The 24207-nt window shown below is 36.5% G+C and overlaps 1 protein-coding gene, 1 long non-coding RNA gene and 1 other non-coding gene across 6 annotated transcripts; 2 read left to right on the forward strand and 1 right to left on the reverse strand.

Annotated features, from left to right (window-relative positions):
* The first annotated feature begins 1621 nt into the window (after positions 1-1621).
* LOC112291141 (uncharacterized) lies at positions 1622-3774 on the forward strand. Its single transcript, XR_016506470.1, has 3 exons — positions 1622-1675; positions 2327-2406; positions 2803-3774. It is a non-coding gene; the product is annotated as an uncharacterized LOC112291141 (long non-coding RNA).
* Positions 3775-6963: 3189 nt separating this feature from the next.
* On the forward strand, positions 6964-7036 carry TRNAK-CUU (transfer RNA lysine (anticodon CUU)). Its single transcript has one exon. It is a non-coding gene; the product is annotated as a tRNA-Lys (tRNA).
* Positions 7037-14432: 7396 nt separating this feature from the next.
* LOC112291590 (beta-1,2-xylosyltransferase RCN11) lies at positions 14433-18998 on the reverse strand. Of its 4 annotated transcripts, none has more exons than XR_016506471.1 (4): positions 16716-18809; positions 16375-16524; positions 15049-15975; positions 14433-14762 (listed from the first exon to the last, which is right to left on the reverse strand). XR_016506471.1 is itself a non-coding variant. In XM_090256096.1 (4 exons), exons 2-4 carry the CDS (start codon positions 17580-17582, stop codon positions 15205-15207), a joined length of 1788 nt encoding a protein of 595 aa, XP_090112222.1. In that variant the 5' UTR covers positions 17583-18101; positions 18874-18998; the 3' UTR covers positions 14636-15204. The 4 variants fall into 4 exon arrangements, 3 of the variants coding, with proteins under 3 accessions (XP_090112222.1, XP_024394977.1, XP_090112221.1); XM_090256096.1 differs by adding an exon at positions 18874-18998 and having other exon boundaries at positions 14636-15975; positions 16716-18101; XM_024539209.3 differs by having other exon boundaries at positions 14636-15975; positions 16716-18101; positions 18727-18852.
* Positions 18999-24207: the final 5209 nt, after the last annotated feature.

The raw sequence follows: 24207 nt of genomic DNA on the forward strand, positions 1-24207 counted from the left end.
CCTCATCAAACCTTAGATCCTAAACCAATCCTAATCAATCTTTAATCAAATCCTAAATCTTAAAAAAAACTCTTAATAATCCTATAGTATATTAAAAATTCAATAATAAATGATTGAATCATTGATTTCAATTTAGACTTTGTATATCTTATAACAACTAAGTTAACAACAAGCACAAAAGTTTTGAAAAAGTTTGTACATTTCAAATGGATGATAAATCCTAAAATCTACTTGAGGGTTGGTCGTCCTCCTTCTCCAATCTTAACGCTAATCTCGTTAAGCCAAAATCTCTTAATTTCACCATTAAATACCTCTCAAAATTCACATTTATATTAAAAATCAAGTCTACTATCCACATACATGAATTTCACCTCAATTCAATTAGCAAATTGCTAAAGATCTTAAAAACCCTCCATGACCTTCAAAACCTTATTTCCAAGTCTTCAAATCACTTAAACTTCAATATCCTTCAATCTAATTATTTGATTATATTCAAACTTACAACACGCAATAAAATCAACTATGATCACAAATCCACAAATTTTCACTCATATACGTAATACAAAAGTCATAAATTTCTTTCAAATGTAAATCTTTTTTTTATTTCTCAAAACCAAATTCACCAAAAATAACCTTGACTTTGCAAATCTCTTACAAATTATTACAAATTCAAACTTTTCAAAACCAATGCTCAAAGAAATCCTATGAAGTTTTTTTTCTCAAATTTCTCTCTTTAATTTGCAAAAGAATTCTAGAATTGTTGGAGGTGCATGGTTTTGTGCCTTGAGGTCTGATTTTGATCTAGATTGACAACTAGTTCTCTTTGGATATCAATTTTTGATAATTTAAAGTAAGTTTTGCTTTAACCTAGTATTAACTCTCTTATTAATATGTTTGTATCAATTGTTTATCTTATTTACTTTGATTTGGCTCATTTATTCCTCTACAAAATAAATAGAATTTCTTTCTATAAAAAACAATATTAAAACTAAACTTTTTACAATCTTTCTACACTTTATCATTGTTTTTCCACTACATCTTTCTATCTACTAGGGACAAAAGCAATCTTCAAAAAATATTGTTTGCTTAGCAAGTAGTTTGGCTATGATCTTGTATACTAATCCCAAAATGGAGATTGGGCGGAAATTGCTTAGGTGGATCAATTCTCCACCCTTTCCTAAAAGATATTTTTTTCCTTTCTCGAGAGAGAGCTTGTGCTCCTGCATCAGAATGATTTCTGGCTTAGGATGGAATTCCTGGAAGAAGTCCCTCACCTCCCGTCGCTTACGTACACCCAGCATATCTCTGCCAAATCCTGGTAAGTTGAGCGACGCGAGGATTAAGGGATTATTCATTGATTTTGTCCGTTTCTGGGGTGGCGGACTCCCCATCTTTGTCAGAATCATTTTGGGTGGTTGGTGTTGGTCTGTGCTGGAATGTATGTTCATCAGGAGACCGTGTAGAGCTGTATCCCTAATAGGATGACAGTTCATTCGATTCAATATCCCACGCCTTCGTATTATGTGGTAAAAATCTCGGGATGAAGTTCTGTAAGTTCACCGGGATTGTTGTCCATTGCAACCCATGTGAGTGTCGTATTGTGCACACTTCTTCGTTGTATTTCAGGAGGGCGGTGATGATGCATAGTGCGGTCCTTGGAGTTGTTGTGTTCCATGTATACAGCCAGTGTGCATCTTCCCATATCCTGAGTGGATTCCCGTGTTTTTGTTTGAGGACTATTTTGATTCGCATATGTAGCATGGTCTCTTTGGTCATATGGTTTCTGGCTGACTTCTTTCAAGCCTTTTCTTCAAGACCGTGTGGTAGCTGGAAGGCTACCGGTTGTTTTAGTGAATGGCCTTGGATTTTTGTCAACGTTTCTAGGAGGCCGTCTCGTTTTCTGTAAAATACACGTATTTTAACTGGATTTGTGGTCGTTGCTTCTGGGATTCTATTGGACGCTAGTGCTGACCAGAAGCTATTGTAAAGGTTTGGGGTTTGGTACCTTCGGTCTCCTGTAATCGGTTGTGTTATTGTAGTTGTTTGGCTCTTGTTTTGGGTTGTTTTTGGCTGCCAAATAAATGTCTGTGGCTTGACTGGCTCACCCGCTGTTTGATTGGGATTATTTGGTGGTATTTGGGTGTTGTCTTCCTCGCTCGGGGTGGTAGCTAGCTGTTGCCTTTTGGTACCATGTTGTGGACGTTTGCTGCTAATTTTTTCTGGTGGTCTTCGAGCGAATTGACGTACTTTTCTTTCCCTCCTGTGTAAATTGAATTTCAAAGTAGTTGTTGGATCTAATAGTGAGTTGCTGGAATGATCTATGCAGGTTCGACTTTGCCAAGCGGATAGTTTTCGGGCACCTGGCGTTCGTCCTGATATGTGCCCTATGACCATGAAGTTCGCCAGGTAAGATTCTGACACTAAGCCTGCCTTTCTACGGTGCTCTGGCTCCACCAGCTACTGAACTTCAGTCCAATTTATCGAAAATGACTTGTATTTGATACGAAGTTTTCTACTAAATACGTACTTTGTATCACTGATGGTTGCACAAATCTAAAAACACTCTCCAAATGCAGAGAAACTCTTTAAGTTGACATTCCTAAAATATCGGATCTAGGCCTGACAGTGCGGATCCGAATTTCACGGAGACCTAGGCCAAGCTCCTCAAGAGCCGAGTATCCTAACCATCTAGACTACAATGGTGAGGAACTCGGCTCTTGTTTTAAGCATTCATACACTTGTATTTATATATAGTATACGGAATCCCCTGCACAGTTCTAACGCCATCCCATGCTTCAACAGCATATCACTAATGACCGACGGACAGTACGATCTGTGTTACGGACAAGGACACTCCATATTGCAACAGAATTCGCTCCAAGAATTTCCACAGCAATGTTTTTGCTTCTCTACTCCCCCCAGTGAACATGGCACTGCCTTGTAGTCATGCACTGGGCGTCGATATACAGTATGACGGAAGTCGAGGCATATGTGACATTGCTAAGTTGGGCCAGCATCAACTTCACTACCATAACACAGGTCGCAAAATTGAAACTAACACGTCGCAAAATTGAAACCAAAGCAACATTTGCGGGTTGACGGGGTCACACAAAACAAGTCACTTTCTACTAATTCAATGGAACCACTTCCTTCACCTCAAACATGCCGGACATATCAAGCCAAACCCGCTTAACGACCTTAGTCGGCATCCATCCCGCCACAACCGATCAGGACTAGCTGAAGGAAAATCTTCATTGCGGTTAGACCGATACTGACAATCAAGGTCGCACCACATACTCACCCCAATAGTTTCCTGTCAACTCTCCAATAAAACTATCAACCAGCCACACTCTTAGGTTGCACTGCAGTAATAGGCACACCACACCAAGCTCGGGTGAGCCCTCGGTCATCAATCAGAGAATCCGCTGCGTCGTTCAGGTTGTGCCCCGGGCACCAAGTTACAAGCGCTTCGTCCGGAACCCTACAGAACACCACATGAAAGCCTTGGCACACGGGCGAGACGGATGCCTTGTACATCCAACACGGCTGCCTTGTAATCGCCCACATCTGCCCTGCGGCTGCACCCTTGTCCTTGCCCGTCATCAATCAACCATCGACCACTCACTATCAACTCCGATCGACAATGAGTCGTTCGCTGCTGAAATTGGCCTACGCATTCATGAATGGGTGCTGCCACTCTGACCACCTCTTTCGGGCAGACACATTGCCTCTGCACTCGTTGCCGCACGTTTGACAATAGCCAAGAGCGTCAGGAATTAGAAAACGAGACCAGCACCGCTCTCGGTTTCTCGTAACTCCGCCATGGGAGAGTATGGCGCAGACAATTCCGGAGCGACTGAAGCCTGATCGCTTGCGCTTGCATTCTTGACCCAGGTAATGACAGCACAGTAGAGCTGCAGCAAATCTCGCCATCTCTCGGTCCACCACCGGAATATTGCGAGGCGGGCCAGGTTGTCCACTGGGAGCACCCATGACGTTACGCGGAGGATCTCGCGGTTACGAATTCGGAGTCGGTGCTGCAACTTGCGCTGCCATGTCCAGAAAGCGTCTCCTGGCTCCTCCTCCTCCAAGAGACGGGCAAACAACCCAAACAACGCCGCGGCAGCAGCAACGCAACGCAAGAATGGAAAGCTTGTGGAAAGAAAGAGCAAAGGGAGGGCATAACACAAACACAACAGAGCACAACGTCAGGGCAGCCAGATAAACACCTTCTGCTACGCACTCACTCACTCTAGGGTTGCGTTGTTTTTTGACAAATATTATGAAAACATTATTTAATTTTGACAGGTATTATTCACAATTCTAGCTACAACTTGTCTTTGTTACAACTTTTAACCACCTGTTGCATACAAGTAATTTAAATATTATAAGATTTTAACAAGCTAAAATCTAAGATTTTCATCTTGTAATAAATCTTTCATTGTCACTCATAATTCTTTGTTACATTACAACTCACATAACATTGTTGTTGTTTGTGACTTTTGGTGCTTCTAATCATGTTTCTAATTGCAATCAAATAGTGTATATTTTATTCAATAAGTTGTTATGTACATTACTATAAACCATTGCATTTCTTACAAGTTAGAATTTACAAACTATAATAGTTAATGAACAATGTAAAGATTAATATTTCAACAACATTTCAAGCACTAAATTGATATGTTAAGGTAGCAATGTTTACTTGTATGAATAAGTAAACTTACACTCACAAAAATTATTACTTAATTATATTAAAAATGTCAAGTATGTTTATTATTATTATTATTTTTTTTATTCATCATATTTTTTTTATTATTAATATATGCCATCTTTTATATTAATACTTTTATTGTTGATATATGTTATATTGCACATCAAGGAACAATTATATATTATATCATTTTGCAATAGCATTTTAGCAAGTCATAATGTTTAGAATGTTTTAGAATTTGACATCTCTAATCACAAACATATAATACGTCATAATTTTAAGAATCTTCTATAAACTTTGAATTGATTTAAATTATTCCATTATAAAATTTGCATAAAATTTTAAAAGCTTTAAAAATGGTCTTTTTAAATAATGTATTTGAATAGGACATAACTTCTATATAGGATATGACACCTAAATCCACATGGATATGCTTTTGAAAATTAATTATTTTTTTTGTTTCAAATATGTTTATTTAAATACTCTTTAAAATAGTAAGGAGGAATTTACAAGTTTTTATCAATTTAATGATTTTTTGAACAAATAGATAAATAAAAAAAAAGATTTATATTAATACTTTAAAAAATAGTTCTATAATAATAATAATAATAATAAATTCGAAATTTCTTGAAATTTAGGAAAATATTAAATAGGCCCACCTTTTCACTAAATCAACTCATCCTATCATAACCATCATCAAAAATCATCATTACAATTATGGCCTTCATCCCAACACCCCTAGTTCCCAATCCCATCTTCCTCCCAATCCCATCTTCCTCTATTCATAGCTTTCATCCCAACCCTTCCCATTCCCACTCAAAGGTTTCACAGTTGCATTGCAAAGAGAGAGGGTTGATATAAACTTGTGTGTTTTACCACATGGTGTGGTGAAGCTGCAATGATGGAGGGATAGCCGTTGCGTTGAAGCCAACTGCAAGCAATGCAACATGTAGATCATACCTTCCACAGTGTTTTTGTAAAGGCCCTAGTACCACATTCTTGATGTTGTGAATCTACGCATAGGCAGACACGGAGACACACACACATACTTGAAGCTGCAGTCAAAGGCAAAACTTCCTGTACTGAGTGATCTACTTACGAGCGCGAGCGCCAGTATTTACATTAATTGATAAATGATTTTTTACTCTCCAATATCATTTTTGAGATTAATGAACTTTTAGATCGAAAGATATAATGAAATTGTCAGCTGATACCAGCAGCAGTTCAAAAATCCAACCCAACAAATCTAGCTGAACATCGTCGGCTTCTATTTCGAAAACATTTGCTTTCAGAAACCTTGGAAATAGTAAAAGTTCTTTCGTAGGAATAACGATAAGAACACGCAAGGGACCTCCAGATTGTTTCTTGCTGGCCTTGTCAAAACCTGATTTCCTTTGAATCTTTTCATGCTCATCCAGAAGCCATCGTAGCATTGGAAGGCCGACTACAACAGTTTTTCTTGATCCTGTCTCAGCAGCACCAATAATATCTTGAACATCCATATTAAGGTGTAAATCTAAGCTCATGCAAAAAACTTCCTGTACAGTGTGATCTACTTATTGAGACAGCGTTGCGACGCTGTGACCGTGTGCGGTGACTGCATGGATACATGTTGGTGCGTCGTTCTGACAGTTGGGAAAGTGTGGAATGGTAAGTGGGCACGACGCACTCCACCCCATCTGCAAAAAGAGGTGAGGATTTTCGAGCATCTTGCCTTTGAGATTGATGCGGAAGTGACGGAGTGTGGAGTTTGGGGAGGGATTGAAGTGGGTCGGAGAAGAGGTTGCAGGGGGCTGATCGGGTGGGGCCGTTGGTGGTGTGCAGACCGGCGACTTTCTGGATGTTGCGATTTTCAAGTGAGGTAAGGAAGGACATGGTTGCTGGGGTCCGTGATCGGTTTTGAAGTCCATGCGGGCAGTATGAGGCGGCAGTGGTTTGTTTCATGCAACCAACCTAGGAGCAGTGCAATGGGGATGAGAGTGAGAGGTCCAGTACATGAGAGCGATGGGAGTTGAATGGCTGGTGGGATGCATACGGAGGGGTGTTCTTCAGAAGGGTGTCGTGTTTAGGGACAAAGAAGCAAAGTACAGAAGATTTTGGACGTAGCCGCAAGCTCAGGAGTAAGGCCTACTGCTTGGAGGCAAGCACGGGTTTGGAAGCCACGACTGTGTGAGAGGACTTCGCGAGTTAGAACCGTGCAGGAGATTAATAAATTATATATTAAAACTAGTGTATGGGAGCGACATATGTCATCCGTTGTAGTCTAGACGGTTAGGATACTCGGCTCTTACCCGAGCGACCCGGGTTCGAATCCCGGCAACGGAATCATCCTAAACGACTCTCATTATTCGAGCGGTTCTCCATTGTCTTATTTCGTGCTTCGAACGGTCTGGTCTAGTGACCCATCCAGTCAGTCAGTCGTTTTGCTCACTCGCTGCTTGCTTGCTTGCTGAGAGAGTATACATCCACTCATCGTTTTTTGTTCTTAGACGAGTACAATCAGCCTCGTGGGAGGTTTGGTGTTCTCCTCCCCTTCTTTCCTCTCTACTCCCTAAGGCTCTCCTGCCATCGTTTCATGTGCATCTCTGACCTCAACAGCCATTTTCTTCTTTCTTCTCTACTCCCTAAGGCTCTCCTGCCATCGTTTCATGTGCATCTCTAACCTCAACAGCCATTTTCTGGCCTGCTCACTTTCCAATGCTCACTTTTCTGGTGCTCAATTCATAATCAAAGTTATTATTTTGTTGTGAGAGATAGAAGCCTTAAAGAAAATTGGATTGTTACATATGATTTTCTATTGTAAGTATTTTTTAAAAAATAGAATAGCTTTGTATGCTTATAATGCATTTTTAAAAGAATTTAAAGAGTATCTAGTCTAAAAATCAATATTATATTTTCTTGTAATCTTTGTTATATATGTATTATTGTCACAGACATATATATATTTACTTCAATAATTACTTATATGATTAGGTAGAAGTAAGTAAATATAGATTAATTTCATAAAGTCTTTTAGTGAACCTTCTTAGAAGCTTCATAGATGTGGTTTTGACTTTAGATGTGTTTGTAGGTTGGAAACATGGCCAATAAGTTAACCACATGTTGGTAGCTTGTGGAACAAGCTAATCATGTGGTACATACATAGATAACTTGCCTTGCAAGTTAAGACATGTGGCTAGCAAAGTCAACATGTTTTAGAGGTCCTACAGGACATCGCCATATAACTCTTAGTTAAAGGTATATATGGAGGCAAGAGTGAATCTTTCTTGATACCTCGATGGATTTACTCAAGTCGGATTCATAAGCACACTTCTATCATGAAGTGCTCTTTCTTGGTTTGCACCTTTAATAGAAAAAGATTCATGGCTCTTTTATGATTTGAAATCATTCCTAGAAGTGTTTACGGCTACATTTAGAGAAAGTAATCGAAAAAGAGTAATAAAGACCAAGCTCTTATCTTTATGACAAGGATCACAGTCAGCCACTATATATACTATTGAAATCCAAAACATTGTTTGCAATGTGGACTAGAATGACAAAGCACTTATCAATCAATTTTGATATGGGTTGAAGGATAGCATCAAAGATTTGTTATTAATAATGCCAAAAGAAAAATCTTTAGAACAATTTATTACTTAAGCCATTGCATGTGACAATCGATTATTTGAAAGGCGTCAAAAACAAAGACTTTGTCGGAGAAGAATAAGTCAAGTAATGGCAGCAGCTCTGAAGTTTTCTGAAACATATTCATCAAGGCCAGAATCAATGCAAATTGATATGGTACATTTTAAATTTCTCACGAAGCAAGAAAAAACTTGACGTCACCGAGAGGGTTTGTATTTATATTATGAAGAAGCTAAGCACAGTGCTCAACATTGTCCAAAGAAGCAACACAATTACAAAATAAGGAGTACAATTACCAAAGAAGATAATGTGTTGGAAAACGAGTTTCTCCAGCTACAATAGAGACCATGCGGCTGGAATCATATGCAATACCTAATAAAGGTCTTATTCTCTCTTCAGACCCTTCACCTTATTTTATAATAGATGTATTTTTAGGACCTAAAAATCACAAAGTCTTTGTCTTATTAGATTTAGGAGCCTCAGCCTGTTTTATAGATTGAGATTTTTTCAAAAATCAAAACATACCTTTAACCAAGAAAACTAAATCCGTACATGTAGAAGTCATAGATGGTCGTTTGTTATCTTCTAAAATTGTTATCAATGAGACTATTCCTTTAGATATAACAATTAAAGATCATAACAGTATAGTAGTATTTAATGTAATAAGATCTCTCTATAATCTGGTTATACTAAGATTATTGTGGCTAAAAAAATATAACCCTCAAATAGATTGGATTTTTCATAACCTTAATTTTTTTGGTAGTATAATCCAAAATCGGATCAGTGAAGTAGAAGTACATAAGTTTAGTATATCCAAACCTTTAGAAGTAGATACAAGAGCTTTTATACATGCTGCAAAAGAAGGATCATCTTTTACTATATAGGTTATGCCCATTTCTACTGGAAGAAAAATTTCAAGTGGTATTCCTAGCCAATATTAAGAATTACAAGATATTTTTGAAAAAAAAAATACAAATATTTTTTTAGAGCATCGACCTTACGATTGTTCAATTGATCTGTAAGAAAGAGCTCAACCACCATTCGAATCAATCTATAGCTTGTCTCAGAATGAGTTGGTTGCGTTAAAAGAATACATTGATGAAACTTGGCAAACAACTTCATACTCCATTCTAAATCTCCAGCCGGGCTTCTATCTTATTTGTAAAGAAGAAAGATTGATCTCTATAAATGTGCATGGATTATCAAGGATTCAATAAGATCACTATCAAAAATATGTATCATTTGTCTTTGATTTCAGGACTTCTTGACCAACTCAATCAATCAAAGATCTATACTAAAATAGATCTCTGAGGAGCATATAACTTACTTCGTATCAAAGAAGGGGATGAATGGAAGACTACTTTTTGAACTAAATATGGACATTTTGAATATAATGTCATGCCTTTTGGACTCATGAATGCACCAGCCGCTTTTCAACAGCTTATGAATGAGATTTTTATGAGTTTTTAGATGATTTTATTATTTACTATTTAGATAATATTTGAATCTACTCTAAGAATACAAAAGAACATGAACTTTATGTTTGTCGCATATTACAAAAATTTAAAGATATAAGATTACACACCAAGTTAGAAAAGTGTATATTCTACACTACTCAAGTTGAATTTTTAGGATACATCATTTCCAACAAAGGCCTTATGATGGATCCCAAGAAGGTTCAAACTATCATAGATTGAAAGATTCTAAGAACAGTACGAGATGTACAATGCTTTTTAGACTTTTCTAATTATTATCAAATCTTCATCAAGAACTTTTTTCAAGTTGCAACTCCACTTATATATTTGACTTATGAAGAAAAAATTTAGTAGAATAAAAAAACAGAAGCATCATTTTATGTTTTAAAAAAAGAGTTTGCTTTTGCATTAATCTTGTATTGTGTCAACTTTTCTAATGCATTTTTTTAAGGAAACATATGCATCAAACTTTGCTATAGGTGTCGTATTTTTACAAATGGGAATAGATCAAAAACTCCACCTAGTAGCTTTTTTTCCAAGAAATTTTTAGCAGCCAAAATTAATTATGAGATCCATGACAAAAAATCCTTTGCAATCGTAGATTCAGTTCAAGAATGGCATCATTAACTAGAAGGCACTTCAAGTCCAATTACTGTGTATACGAAGCATAAGAACCTCGAGTACTTCATGTGAGCACATGTTTTGAATCGTCGTCAAGCCCATTAGAGTATGTCTTTATTCAGATTCAATTTCAAGATTACTTATCGATCTGAAAAATAATAAGGTCTATAAGACACCTTTTCTAGACATTCTTATCTTCCACCAAAAGAAAGAGATGCATCTTTTGATCAGCAAAGAACTATCCTCTTGAAGTCCAAGCATTTTCATCTTTGAGCAATAAAATCAACATTGATTGTTGATTCAACCTTTATCAAGCAAATTCAATTAAGTATGTCTTCTAATCTTCTTGTTCATGATATTAAGAATACTTCTTTTAAGTCCTATGACACTTCAAAGTTTGAATTCAAGAACAACCTAAAATATTTCAAAGATTTTTTATATATTCCAAAAGGCAAAGCACGATAATGTGTCCTTCAAGTTCATCATGATTTTCCAGTAGCCAGACATTTTGGACACAAAAAGACTTTGGAGCTAATATCAAGAGATTTTTTATGGCCTCAAATATAGAATGTAGTTAAAGACTTTGCATAATCATAAAATATTTTTTCAAGATCCAAAACTCTTTGCTATTGACCTTATGGACTACTTCAACTGTTACATATTCCAAAACAACTACAGTCTTCTGTTTCTATGGATTTTATCATTAATCTCCTAGTCTCACGTTCATATGATTCCATATTTGTAATCATACATTGCTTCACCAAAATGGCATATTTTATACCATATACAAAATCTATTTCAGGTGAAGAAACAGCTAAACTTTTTATTGATAATACCTATTACTATCATGGATTGCCAAAAGATATTATATCAGATAGGATGACTCAATTTGTATGAAAATTTTGAAGAACCTTATTCAAGATTCTAAAGATGGATATAAAGCTTTCTTCAGCTTTTCATCTTCAAATTGATGAACAAACGCAATGAGTGAATCAAATTTTGGAATAGTATTTAAAGTGTACTATCAACTATCATCAAGATGATTGGACAATTCTTTTGCCATTGGCAGAGTTTACATATAATAATTCAATACATTCTTCTATCCAATAAATATATTTTTTTACTAATTATGGTTATCATCCATGACTTGATACTTTTGACTTTTTAAAAGTTGATAATACTATTGCAAAAGATTTAGCAAATCATTTGTCAAAGTTATATGCAACAATAAAGATATAATTAAAAGAAAAAGGTAAACACAGATGTTTATCACAAGAAGCAACCATAGTTCAACATAGGTGATAAGATATGGTTACTTCGTCGCAATATCAAGTCTATGTGTCTTTATAATAAGTTGGACTATCATAGGTTAGGATCTTTTCTACTTGTGAACAAATCAATCATGTTGCTTATCGATACATCTACCAGAGTCTATGAAAATCCACCTTGTATTTCACATGTCCTTTCTTGAGCCATATAAGATAGTGAATATTTTGAAAAGAAGATAATTGCCACCTCTTCCTATAGAAATAGATAATAATTAAGAGTTTGAGGTGGAAGAAGACTTAGACTCAAGGCAGTGCAAAAATAGGTTGGAATATCTTATTCATTGGCATAGATATGATATTAGTGAATACACATGGGAGCCATCAAAGAATCTTGCAAATGCAGCAAAGAAAGTTGAAGCTTTTCATCAACAAAATCCATCAAAATCAAGATGAAAAATAACAAATCTTTACTATAAAAGAAATAGGTTCGAAGGAAGATAACATTCTACCTTCTATCTTTTTTTATAGCTTATGTGTATTTGTGATGCTAAAGAGATGGAGAACAAATAACCAACAGATTCAACTTAAGAGCTTTCATTTGTCGAATTACTAGATGAAATATTGTAATTGTCACAACCTTCAAGATGATGAAATTGAGATGAAGATCCTCAAGAATGACATGTCTTTCCTCGATTAGATGGCAAGATATAACATGTATGGTATCACGACCTTGGAAGAGACTCCTGTTGTTTGGTGATTTTATTATAAGTAAGAATAATTCCTCACGATGTTCCAAATATTTTATTTGGAAGAAGTTACAAAGGTCACAACAACAACCAAATAACAGGGTGGTCTTCTTGCCTTGGGGTGGAAAACTATTGATGGTTGAGAGGGCCTATCAACCATCTTCAAAGAAAAAAAAGATCAAAGTTTGTGACAAATACAATTCGCAGCATTTTGGACTTCCTTAACATATGAAGACTACTCCTTATGGAACTTGTTCTTAGAAGGAGAGGTAATATCATGGACATATACATTTACCTCAATAATTACTTATATAATTAAATAGAAGTAGGTAAATATAGATTAGTTTTATAAAATCTTTTAGTGAAGCTTCCTGAAAGCTTTATAGATGTGATTTTGATTTTAGATGTGTTTGTAGCTTTGAAACTTGGCCAACAAGTTAATCACGTGTTGGTAGCTTGTGGAACAAGTTAACTCCGTATAGTAGCTTGTGGAATAAGCTAACCATGTGGCACATACATAGATAACTTTCCTTGCAAGTTAAGACATGTCATTAGCAAAGTCAACATATTTTGGAGGTCCTATAGGACATCACCATCTGGCTCCTAGTTAAGGATATATATGGAGGCAAGAGTGAAGCCTTCTTCACTCTTGTCAATACCTTTCTAGTCCTTAGTCTTATTTCAAGACTTTCTAATCTTCTTGTTTTTGGCAATAGCCCTTTTAGTTAAATATTACATCACCTTTTGAGTGACTTTTTAGTTTTTTTTTAGTGACACAAGAGTGTATTGAGAATTTATTTTCTTTGAAATTCTTATCTTTGACAATTATTGACTATAAATGCTTAGTAATGTTATTTATATTTAGGAGAAGTGTTAAGTAGATCCATCTTTTTACTAAATCAACCCACTCTATTATCATCATTACAATTGTGGTCCTTATTCCAATCCTCTTATTCGAAGTCCCTGCTCCCTTTGTTCTTAGCTTTCATTCCAATCTTCCATTACTCATACTTAGAGGTTTTGCTATTGTATTACAAAGCAAGAGTGTTGATATAAACTTGTGTGTTTTACCACATAGTGTGATGAAGCTACAATAATGGAGGGATGGGAATTGTATCAAAACCAATTGCAAGCAACACAACATGTGGGTCATATCAACAAAGTTTATATCAACCTTCTTGTTTTGCAATACAATGACAAAATCTTTAAATGAAAATAGGAGAGGATTGGAATAATAGATAGAAACAGAGAGAAATGGGATTGGATTTGAGGGATATTGGGATGAAGGCTAAGAACAGAGAAAGTAGGAATTAAAAATGAGGGGGTTGGAATGAAGGCCATGTTTATAATGATAGTGTTTGGAAGTGATCCATTTTTCTAGTACTAGATATTATAAGGTAGATCAATTTAGTTAAAAGAAGGGTCTATTAAATATTTTCCTAAATATAAATAACATTACTAAGTATTCATGGTCAACAACTCATATGTAGCAAGGACTATAAGAAAATATATTAATGATTTTTAGACTAAATATCCTTTTTCTTTTTAAAATGCATTTAAATCATACAAAGCTATTCCATTTTAAAAATACTCATAATAAAAAATCATATATAAGAATCCAACTTTCTTAAAGGCTTCTATTTCTTACCACCATACTTACAATTTTAAAGAAATTAATTTAGTCTTATGATAAATTTGGGAATCAAGTATTGTCAGATTTTTAGTTTAATTTATTTCATTTTATTTTTGGTTACTTAATTTTATTATAAATATTTGATACAAACATAGTTATCAAGGATTCATTAAAAAAAATTAGAAAAAATCACTTTCAATGATTTGAAGAATAATTTAGAACTTGAATATACACATTTTCATTAGATGGTATTTTTACTAAATGCAATGTCTCCCTAATGATCAACTTACACATTAATTAATGCCATGTGTAACAAAGAATCACAATCAGATTTTCGTTATGATACTTTATAACTGGTGAAAAGTCTAAAATCATTTCAAAGAATACACAAGTAAACAAAGATCCCTCTAGAAGAGAATTTGATGTTGGAATCACTGCCTTAATGGCACCACTGCAGGCACTGAATAAAATCAGGTTGTGCAGAGTACTTAGAAGGTGTAAAGGTGTAAGAAATATCTAATGCTCCCGAAATTTCAGAGTGACAATGTCTCAATCACTGAAATCAAATACAGGAATAGCATGTCAATATGAAGTGCGTCTAGCATTACATTGTTCTTGAATAAGATTTAGCAAATCTCGGTGACCAGCGTACCAGTGATGCAAATGTGTCTATGGAGTTATGCCCTGCAATTAGATAGTCTTGTTCAGGGTCTCATGTGATCAATGACACTACATACTGCAACACTTCAGCAAATAGCGTGTGGCACGACAGGATACATAATATTCCGAAACACCACTGCACTTCACTAGGCACAATGGCAGAGCTTGCTTCTGATTAACACACGAGCTTCTGTAGGTCAAGCCAACTCTCAGCTACACTCCAAGACCCTCTAACTGTTATAAACATATTTGTGTAAGTGGACGGAGCCGATACAAGATGTCATCTGCTATCCTTGTAAGAAATATTTACCTGGTAACAATTATACTCTTCCAAAAGGTAGACTTAGCCGACTCTGGTAATCCAACTTGAACAAACTCTCCCCCCACGATCCAAAATCTGGACGCTTCTGCTACTAAGCAATCGAAGCAACTTAAAGAATGACTAATAATCTTTGGAAACGAGCTTCTACGGTATCGTCAACTTGTAATCCCGCCGGCGTATTAATCCCAGAAATATCTGATCCAGGTCCCTAATCACCTCCGAGCAATCTGCTTCGGAGCTCGCCATGTCTATTTTATGGTACTCCATCCCCATCCATTGGGACATGGCTTCAAAATGTGGGCGCACAAAGAAGGGGCTAGACAGCTCAACAATAACCGTCTCTCGGGGCATGGCAAACAAAAGATGTGAAAGGCCAGCCCCATGCGCTCCAATAATGATCGAGGATTCTCGTACTATCTTCAATTGTTCATGTAATGCCCAATGAGCAAACAACCCTTCCACGATGGTAACGCTCAATTCGACACCATCTTCTCTCTTCATACCAGACCTCGAAGAGGCCCAAGCCTGAAGCGCTTCTAATACTTCAACTTCGTTACTAAGGCGGGATTCGGGCTTTCCAGAATGCCGTGGATGTGCTAGATAATCTTCTCTTCGCACAAACAAAACCTTGAACGTAAAGATGGCCTTTTGAGGCATGACATTAGCTGTAGTATTCATAGCTGCAACGAAAAATTCACCAAACTCACGAATTCGAGCAGTGTTGTGCCTGGGATTATTTGGAATGTCCTCAGGAGCACAACCCGTGCAAGAAAGGCCAAGATCAAGGCCTTTGAAAAGAGGCGAATTATATCCCAAGGGTGCAAAGATCAGGTGGTCAAAGCACACTGGTCCTGTTAAATGCCTTGCAAAATGAACTCCACTGAACATTGCTTGCCAAGCTTCGTCCATAGGGGACTGCACAACGTTAACATACAAGTAGATAGCGGCAATTCAGTTCTGATAAGTAGTATGATAAAAATAAAAAATAAAAAAACAGTTTAGAAATAACCTTCATGTTACGTAAAACAGTTCAGTCTAGTACACATTGAATCTAGTAAAATAGTTAAATCTAGTACATATGTTACGTAGAACAGTTAAGTCTAGTACAAACTGAAGGATATCGAAAATTGAAGATGCCTTGATGAGTGTCTGCATAAATATGAACTGCATTTACTTTTATCGGTTTCTCCACTTGAACTAATCACTTCATTCTTCACTACGGCACTTTCAAAGGGGTGCCTCACTCATGCAGCTCACCTGTACGTACTGAAAAGTTTTTGAAAGGGACCAGAAATATGTCAGAGCGATACACACCTTGCAATGGCCATCCACAAAAACCAAACGAGGTCTTCTTTTCAGGTTCGTTACTCGAGAGGTTATGTACGCACTGTACCAGTCGGTGACAGTGTGGAAAAGATTCGCATACTCAAAACGTGTCACAACAATGGTTGGTGTCGACACTCTCTGAAACACGTCCAAGATATTAAGTTTCAGTTACGCTGATCACAAAAAGCACGAACAGCAAAGATCCTCACACGCACAATGGACACGCTGTAGGACTCCAACTTCTATTAGGGTCTCAGATGGATTCTACCGTCAAAACCTGCCAAACTATTTGTCACAAGGAATACGCCGCCTCTTAGATACTTCTTTACCTGTGCACAAATGACTTCGTCAACTGGAATTGTTCGAATCTGTTCAAATAGATGATGCATGGTGTGCTTCGTAATTGATTTTACAGGTATGAGTCGCTCCAACATACTCTTGTTAAACAAAGCCCGCCTCTCCTCCTTCTCTGGGACCATGATTTCGAAAGCTCCAGTTGTAAAATATGGTAGTTCTTCTTCTTCATTTCGTCCCATAACAGCAAATAGGAGCTCTCCACCCTTGGACATTTTTATCTTCTTAGGATACATGATCATGTTTGTGCCTTCGCAGATGGAAGTGCGCAATGTCTGGCTGTAAAAGCACTGAAACAGACCACCTCTAGGTGAAGGCTGATAGACTTTATTCTGCTTACCCATTTGAGCTGCTTGCTCATCCGTCTGAGAAGAAACTCCATGGATTTCATCTTTAACTTGCCCCAGTCCTTGCTTCACTTCGCGCTCTCTCCAACTTTCTACTATTTCTTGCATTCTTTTAGATCTAACCCTACTGTCTTCCTTCACCACACTACCTCTAGCATGACTGTGTGGCCCTGGGTCGAGGAGGGTAAAGGCTTGAGTGTAGCCATTGCCAAAGAACGCCTCACAGGAATCCGGATCAAGGTCAGGGTCCACGGTCCATGATGTGAATGCACCCAATAGAGGCCAGGGTTTTCCAAGTGACTGCCTTCCACTGAAACCTTGAGGTCGTGAACTAGGAGTGTCCTTCAGCGCTGTCGATGGTTTTACCGGCCGATTCTCGGAATTCAATAAAATCAAGAGCTGGAACACATTCAATAACACCAATAGTATCACTACTCTCTTGACCCACAGAAGTTTCACCCCCCTTCCTCCCCAATGAGACTGCATAAGCGCCATCTCCGAAACTTTTTCCTACAAACACTTGGCCATATGATTGCTCAACCTTGACCGAATGATCTCCACACGAACTAGCCCGATAATATTCATGCAATGTCAATAATTTGTACCATCACCTCCACCATCAATAAGCACCACCTCAGAAATACAACCATCTGTATCACTGCCACCGACAAACATTCAATGCAGATTGCTCTGTTTGTCAGACAAACAATGTCCACACAGTTGTATATTTTGCTGTATGAGTCCAACAGTGTTGAAACCGAGATATCTAGAAACCAGAAAATTAGTAGGCCGTGTAGAATGATATCTAGAATAAGTAGGCCGTCTCCGTTACTCTGGCCTTTCTTATTGCTCCTGTAGCGCTGGCAATGACCTAATTGAGGTGAAGCCCTAGATGCTACTTCCGAATATTTATTCACCCCGTTATCAGTCACATTGACTCAAACCCCCGAGGCACACATATGCGCAGAGTTGACGATCTTCTTGAAAATCTCCTGCTACGGCAATCATCGGTCCCTGCGCCGTGAAAAAAATATTATAGAATAATTGGAAGGAAGGTGACAGTAAATGAAGACAAAAGAAAGGAAGAAAGTAAAAGGAGCATGCAGACACAAACCCACTGACACACCGAGATTGAACCTACTTCGCTTCTACTAAAATCAATCGGACACAGAAAATTCAGATTCAACCTCTCCAAATAATACAGAAAACCAATCTGAAGTGCAATCCAATTTTTAGCGTGTTAAGTGCCAGAGATTATTCCCCTAGTACTACAATCTAATGAAATCTGATGAAACACACGTAAGGAGATTGAAAGGTGAGAGAGTAACAAACAAAGACAAAAAAAAAAAAAAAAAAAAAAAAAAAGACCTATTCCACACTACTTAACACACCCAGTAACTAAATCAAACGGGACGGAGGGAAACACAATATACTGAACACAACAATGCATCCTCCTCTTCATAGCCTTGTAACACCACACCCACATCATCGCCCTCGCTTCTACCGCAACACAACCTCCTCAAATCACCAGCACACCTTAAAAAAAACTGTTAAAAACTACAATCTACACAAACCTCTCCATACAGATACCATAAATAAAAACAGACTGCCGATCAATGAGGTAACAGAATTGATATACTTCTACACAGCCCGAACGCTCGCAGTGACGCTAAATCGCCTATCGTGCAACTAACATACTCTTCTTCACAAAGCAAACAATCAATAAGGAGGAGGAAGGGAAGGGAAGGAAGAGAAGGGAAGGAAGGGAAGGAAGTAGAGTGTGCACCTCCTCAAGGCCCAGGACCAGGACCAGAACGGTAGAGAGAGAGTCAAAAAAGGGCACAACACCCATGTGAAAAGAAGAAGAAGCAGAAGAAGCCAAACTGGGGATTGATTATTATTCATCCAACTGACAACCGACTCCCATGTCTTCTTCTTCATGATATTATATTCCCCTCCCCTCGCTTCGCTTTCCTTCTCTTCCTTTGGAAGAATAGTAATAATAATAATAATTGTAAAATAACCCAAGTGAGTGCGCGCGGGGGAGGAGGAGGGAGGGGGCCGTCCGTCGCGGATATATTTACATATAGATAGATATATTTCTGTGTGCCATTCTTGCTCTGTCTGTGTGTACGTGTGGGCCTGTCTGTCTGTCTGACTCAGGGCTCTCTGTCCACTACACTCTGCTCTCTGCGCTCCCCCTCTGCTGCTATCTCTCTGCTCTGTGTGTGTGTGTGTGTGTCTCTCTCAGTGGGTCTCTCTGCTCTGCCTCGCTCCCCTTCCCTTCTCTGCTTCTCTTCTTCCCTTCGTTCCTTTCCTTTTTTCTGAATGAATGGGTCGTCGTCTGCTCCATTTGGCAGAACCCCCCGCCCCTCCTTCCTTTCGGCAGCACCAGCGCCAGATCCCCCCCCCCCCACCTTCCTTTCCATGCTTCTAGACCTTGTATGATGTTCCCATTCCTTCTTCCACTTTCTGTCACTTCCCAATTCTAGGCCAAGAAAGTGGCATTCTGGTTATGCACATTTATTGTTCTTTTGAGCTTCTTGTAGAATACAAGCAGTCATGAGTTGCGACAGAAGAATGAGCTGTGAAAAAACCATCTGTTCCACTCAAGCCTCAGGTGCAAACCAGATCCAGAAATCATTCTGTACTACCCACATTTGGTAGTATGTAGACAGATATTGCTACAATGATCTGAGTGGCTCTCTGTGAGTGTAGAAGGGCTGAAGGAACAATAGCATTTTAGCTCCAATGGTAGAAAGGACGTTGAAGACTTACTTGCACTCAAAGGAGTTCCACTTCTGTAACAAAGCACTGAAAAGTGTTGGAAGATGTCATGATGTGGGGTCGTTGGGAAATAACCCAACTGTGCAACATCCAAATCAACGGTAAACATGTTCACCACAGGCATCAGAAAGGGGGAAAAAAAAACACACAGAAACTAAGGATCATCATTGGGAAGGGGGAGGGGGCTTCTTTCATGAATATAATACAGAGAGTATTTATATATTATATACACAAAGTTGTTGTCATGCATTATTGGACAGGCCAGCGATCATAACTGTTGTGGAGGTCCTCCACACACACTACAATTATCATCTGATGCTGTTATTAGATGTCTGATTTTGATCTGCACTATGATGTGATTTCTATTTAACAGTTAATTTCTTTTGACTGCATTTTCATATATAAATAAGAAATGATATTGAAAGACATCAAAATCTAAAAACAAGTTCACATACACTAATATAAATTAATAAAATAACATTGATTTTCGGTTTATAATTCATAATACACACACATTTGCATTGTTTTAGTACAACCACAATTATGTAACTTAGAAGGTCTTTATGCTTAGAAGCCCACTTTGGAAATCCATGATACAAAAATCTTATAGAAATTTTTCACTTGTTGAAGAAAAATTCTCTTTTAGAAGCTTTTGGGGTTTAGAAAAATGTACGTAGTGAAACGAGGCCATAAAAATAGAAGAATGATAAATCAACCCACCTATCAAAACCATCATTATACCTCTTGTTCCAAATCTCCATTCCCTCCCTCCACCCATTCCTAATCCCAATCTCCGCTTCTCCCATCTCCATTCTCAATCTTTATCCCTGTTTCGAGCACTTGTCTCCTATTCTCATTCCCTTATTATAAAAATCTGATATATAATTTTTAAAGCAATTTATGTTTCTTATTAAGAAAATTAATTCTAAACCTCTAAGTCTTTAGCCATGGATTTACATATGATGTTTATTTCAAAAGACTTGCACATATAAAATTTTAGTCATATCATGATTTAATCATATTTTGATTATAAAAATTGTGAAAAATATAAATATTTTATTTTAATTTATTTTAATAATTATTTAGGGATTTATTTATGCCATTTTTGAAAGTTTTATAAAAATCATCTCTTTAACTAGAATTATGATATGTTTTGGGAGACAACACTGCATATGTCATATAAAATGTATTTCACCTCATCTTTTCTAGTAAAAATCTTTGTTTTGATTTTTTAAAATATATTGATTGTCTTACAATAAATAAATATTATTACATGCTTCAAAGTCATCTAAATATAACCATTCTTAATTATTTATTATTTATGAATTAATTTAAAAATACAATATAAAATTTTAAATTCACATTTATACATTAACAAAAACTTAAACTTAAACTAAAAAAAAGAATCCAATTATTAAAAGATTAATTAAATTAGTTGACCAAGTAAAAGTGATTATTTCTTGCATAGTTTAATATATATTATTCTATATAAGTGTATGGTTAATAATTCATATATTTTTAAAAAATTTGAATGCTAAATTGTTCATTTTCTACAATTGAGATATGTCTACCCAGAAAATGGGTCCAGGCTATTGCACTGCACACTGTTCGCCTTCCTGAGCTTTTCCCTCGAATGACCTTTAGTGATCACATTGCACTGTACTGGGTAGTGAAATTCCAATATTTTGTAAGTCTGGATCTGCATGATTTGGAGCATAAAATAACAAAAATTCTGTGCAAATTCATCACTGCAATTCATCACAAGTTCTCAAAAAGATCCTAGTGTTTGTGAAGTCTTTGTAGAAACAGCCACATCATGAACAAATGACAAATAGGATACTGAACAATTCAATACAACTTTTGACATAGCTACAACTTTTTGAAAAATTCAAAACCAAGATTGGTAGTTGGTACACTTGTGTATATGGTGTATGGATACCACCATATAGTTTATTAAGAGCTTTTAGATTGCATTGTAGCTTGATGTGTTCATATTCATTGCCTTGGGTTATTGATTATTATCATTAAAAAAATATGTATACAAGAAGTTGATGAATTCATGACATCAACAAATTCACAAAAACTCATGCGGCACTGGTTAAGTTGATACAACTTGAACTGTATTTGTCACTAACCAATCACCTGCGGCAAGTTTTCTCACACGGTTCACATCATCAGTGGGCCCAACTAGAGCCGAGTCGAGGGATCGAAGGAAACCACATCTTTGCAACCTGAATGAAAAAGAAAAGGGAAGAACTGAGCACTGATGCAGGAGGAATGCTTAGAAGCGCATTCTAGCATTTGTTCGATTTGTGGTCATTCTTATCGACTACATACTGCAACATGGTTGCCTTTTGCATCGATTCTAAATGGATGTGCAATTCATGGTCGCCACCGATCATGTCAATATAACGTAAGAACGAGGAACGCACCCACTTGTTTTCAGCTGCCTTCAGCTTGAATTCCCTCAACTGGGTCTCAAGTTTGTGAAAGAATTAGAGTGCTGCTGATGTCGGAGTATATGGAAAATTCTCGTTAGAATCAAACTTTGACTTGGTTTTGCTTGTCAGTTCCATCTCCGGGAATACGGAAACAGAATGGCAAACCTCTATGCACGAAAGTAAATGGCGTTTACAGTCGGGGAGAAGATTTCGACCCAAACTGGCAGAGGCTAGCATTCAACACTACACACGAAACCAGATCATGCTAAATCGATTCATGTACTCACCAAGCTCATGAAGTAAATCAGTGATTCCAGAAAAGCGAGGTGTGGAATGCGTCCTCAGGCTTGCAACGAGGACAGAAGCAGCCAATACTCCATCTCTTCATGCTCAACATTCTCTCTTTTGCTCAATTGGGTTGAATGATATCGAAGTAGACGCTAGTAACTCCATCGCCAGCACGAAAGTCCCCCGATGCCAACACATATAGTGATTTCTTAACGACGACATGAGAAGATTAACTGGGAACAAATGAGCGATTACTGACAAAAGTGAGTAACCACCGAAGCCATTCACCAGTGCTCTACCCGAAAATCATTCACAGTATTTTAATATGCTAATCGGCAGATTACTACTCAGGACACATCGCATTTACTCCAAAGTCACATCGCTCTACCAGCAAAATGAATTCATCTAAACAACACACTTGACAAGAAAGGGCCTCTCTTGAAATCTCGATTGTAACCTTGATTCATTCCCAGATCCAGGCAATATATATATATATATATATATATATCAACATATATGTTTTCTTTTTCTTTTTCTTTCAATTCCCATGGTGGAATGGGTATTGATGGTGTTCAGCTGTATGATTTGGCCACATGGAGACATCAATGTTTTAAACAATTTACGACTATGGTCCCATCCATGTTTAACATCACTTTCATATTTTAATTATATTTTCTTTTTTTTGGTCTTTCTGTATTAATGTTTAGAATTCCTGTTTTTATGTTGGGATAACTTTTTTAGTATTCATATGCACTTAGATATTTTTTGCCGTTTCTTTTTATCCTTTTGAATTTGAAAATGCTCTTATTATTCATTAATTAGACTTGCAAATGTATTAAATAAATCCACATTCTAGCAGAAGTACGACTCTTGGATGTAGCATCCATTTGAATATAGAAACCTTGCATGTATGTCTAAAAATGACATATGAGTCTCAACCTTATTAGTTGAATTTTATAAATAATATTTTTAAATTTTATTTCAAACTTCTTAAATATAATATTTTAAAAAATATAAAAAATTGACATATTTTGTTCTTCTCTCTCTTTGTAATTTCAAGTCCAACATGAATTTGCCAAGATGAAAAATTATTAATATTATATACAAATTATATGTTATTCTAAAAATATAAATATTTTAATGTAAAAAATACCAGGTCAACATTTGTATATTTCTTAGAGCTAGTAATTTATTTATTTACGAAATTTCATATAATTTTAATAAATTAATTTATAATTATATAATTATATTATATTATATTTTTATATAAATATTTAAATTATATATATGGATGTATATATATATATATATATATATATACATAAATACATATTTGAAAAGTGTGAAAGCTTGTCAATAGAATAAAAATCCTAAGACCAAGTAAAAAAAATAAAATAACAAGACTTAGTGATGAAGACAACAGAATCTAATTTAGTTTTTTTCATGTAGAATGTTGTACATAGCTTTAAAAAATCATAAAAATGATAATATCCAAAAGAGGATAATAATTTATTTTTTTAAATCTTAAATTATATGTATTTCTATTTGCTTCAGTTAAGAACATACTTAATAAGAAATTAATTAATAATCAACTTTTTTTTTTA

The sequence above is a fragment of the Physcomitrium patens genome, chromosome 14 (assembly GCF_059467195.1).
Source record: "Physcomitrium patens ecotype Gransden chromosome 14, ASM5946719v1, whole genome shotgun sequence".
NCBI classification, from domain to species: domain Eukaryota; kingdom Viridiplantae; phylum Streptophyta; class Bryopsida; order Funariales; family Funariaceae; genus Physcomitrium; species Physcomitrium patens.

Coding starts and splice junctions, on each gene's coding strand:
- LOC112291590 (XM_090256096.1), bottom strand. CDS start 17,582: ATGGCGCTTATGCAGTCTCATTGGGGAGGAAGGGGGGTGAAACTTCTG. Junction 16,525..16,715: donor ACGAAGTCATTTGTGCACAG/GTAAAGAAGTAT, acceptor GACGTGTTTCAG/AGAGTGTCGACACCAACCAT. Junction 15,976..16,374: donor TTGTGGATGGCCATTGCAAG/GTGTGTATCGCT, acceptor AACGTTGTGCAG/TCCCCTATGGACGAAGCTTG.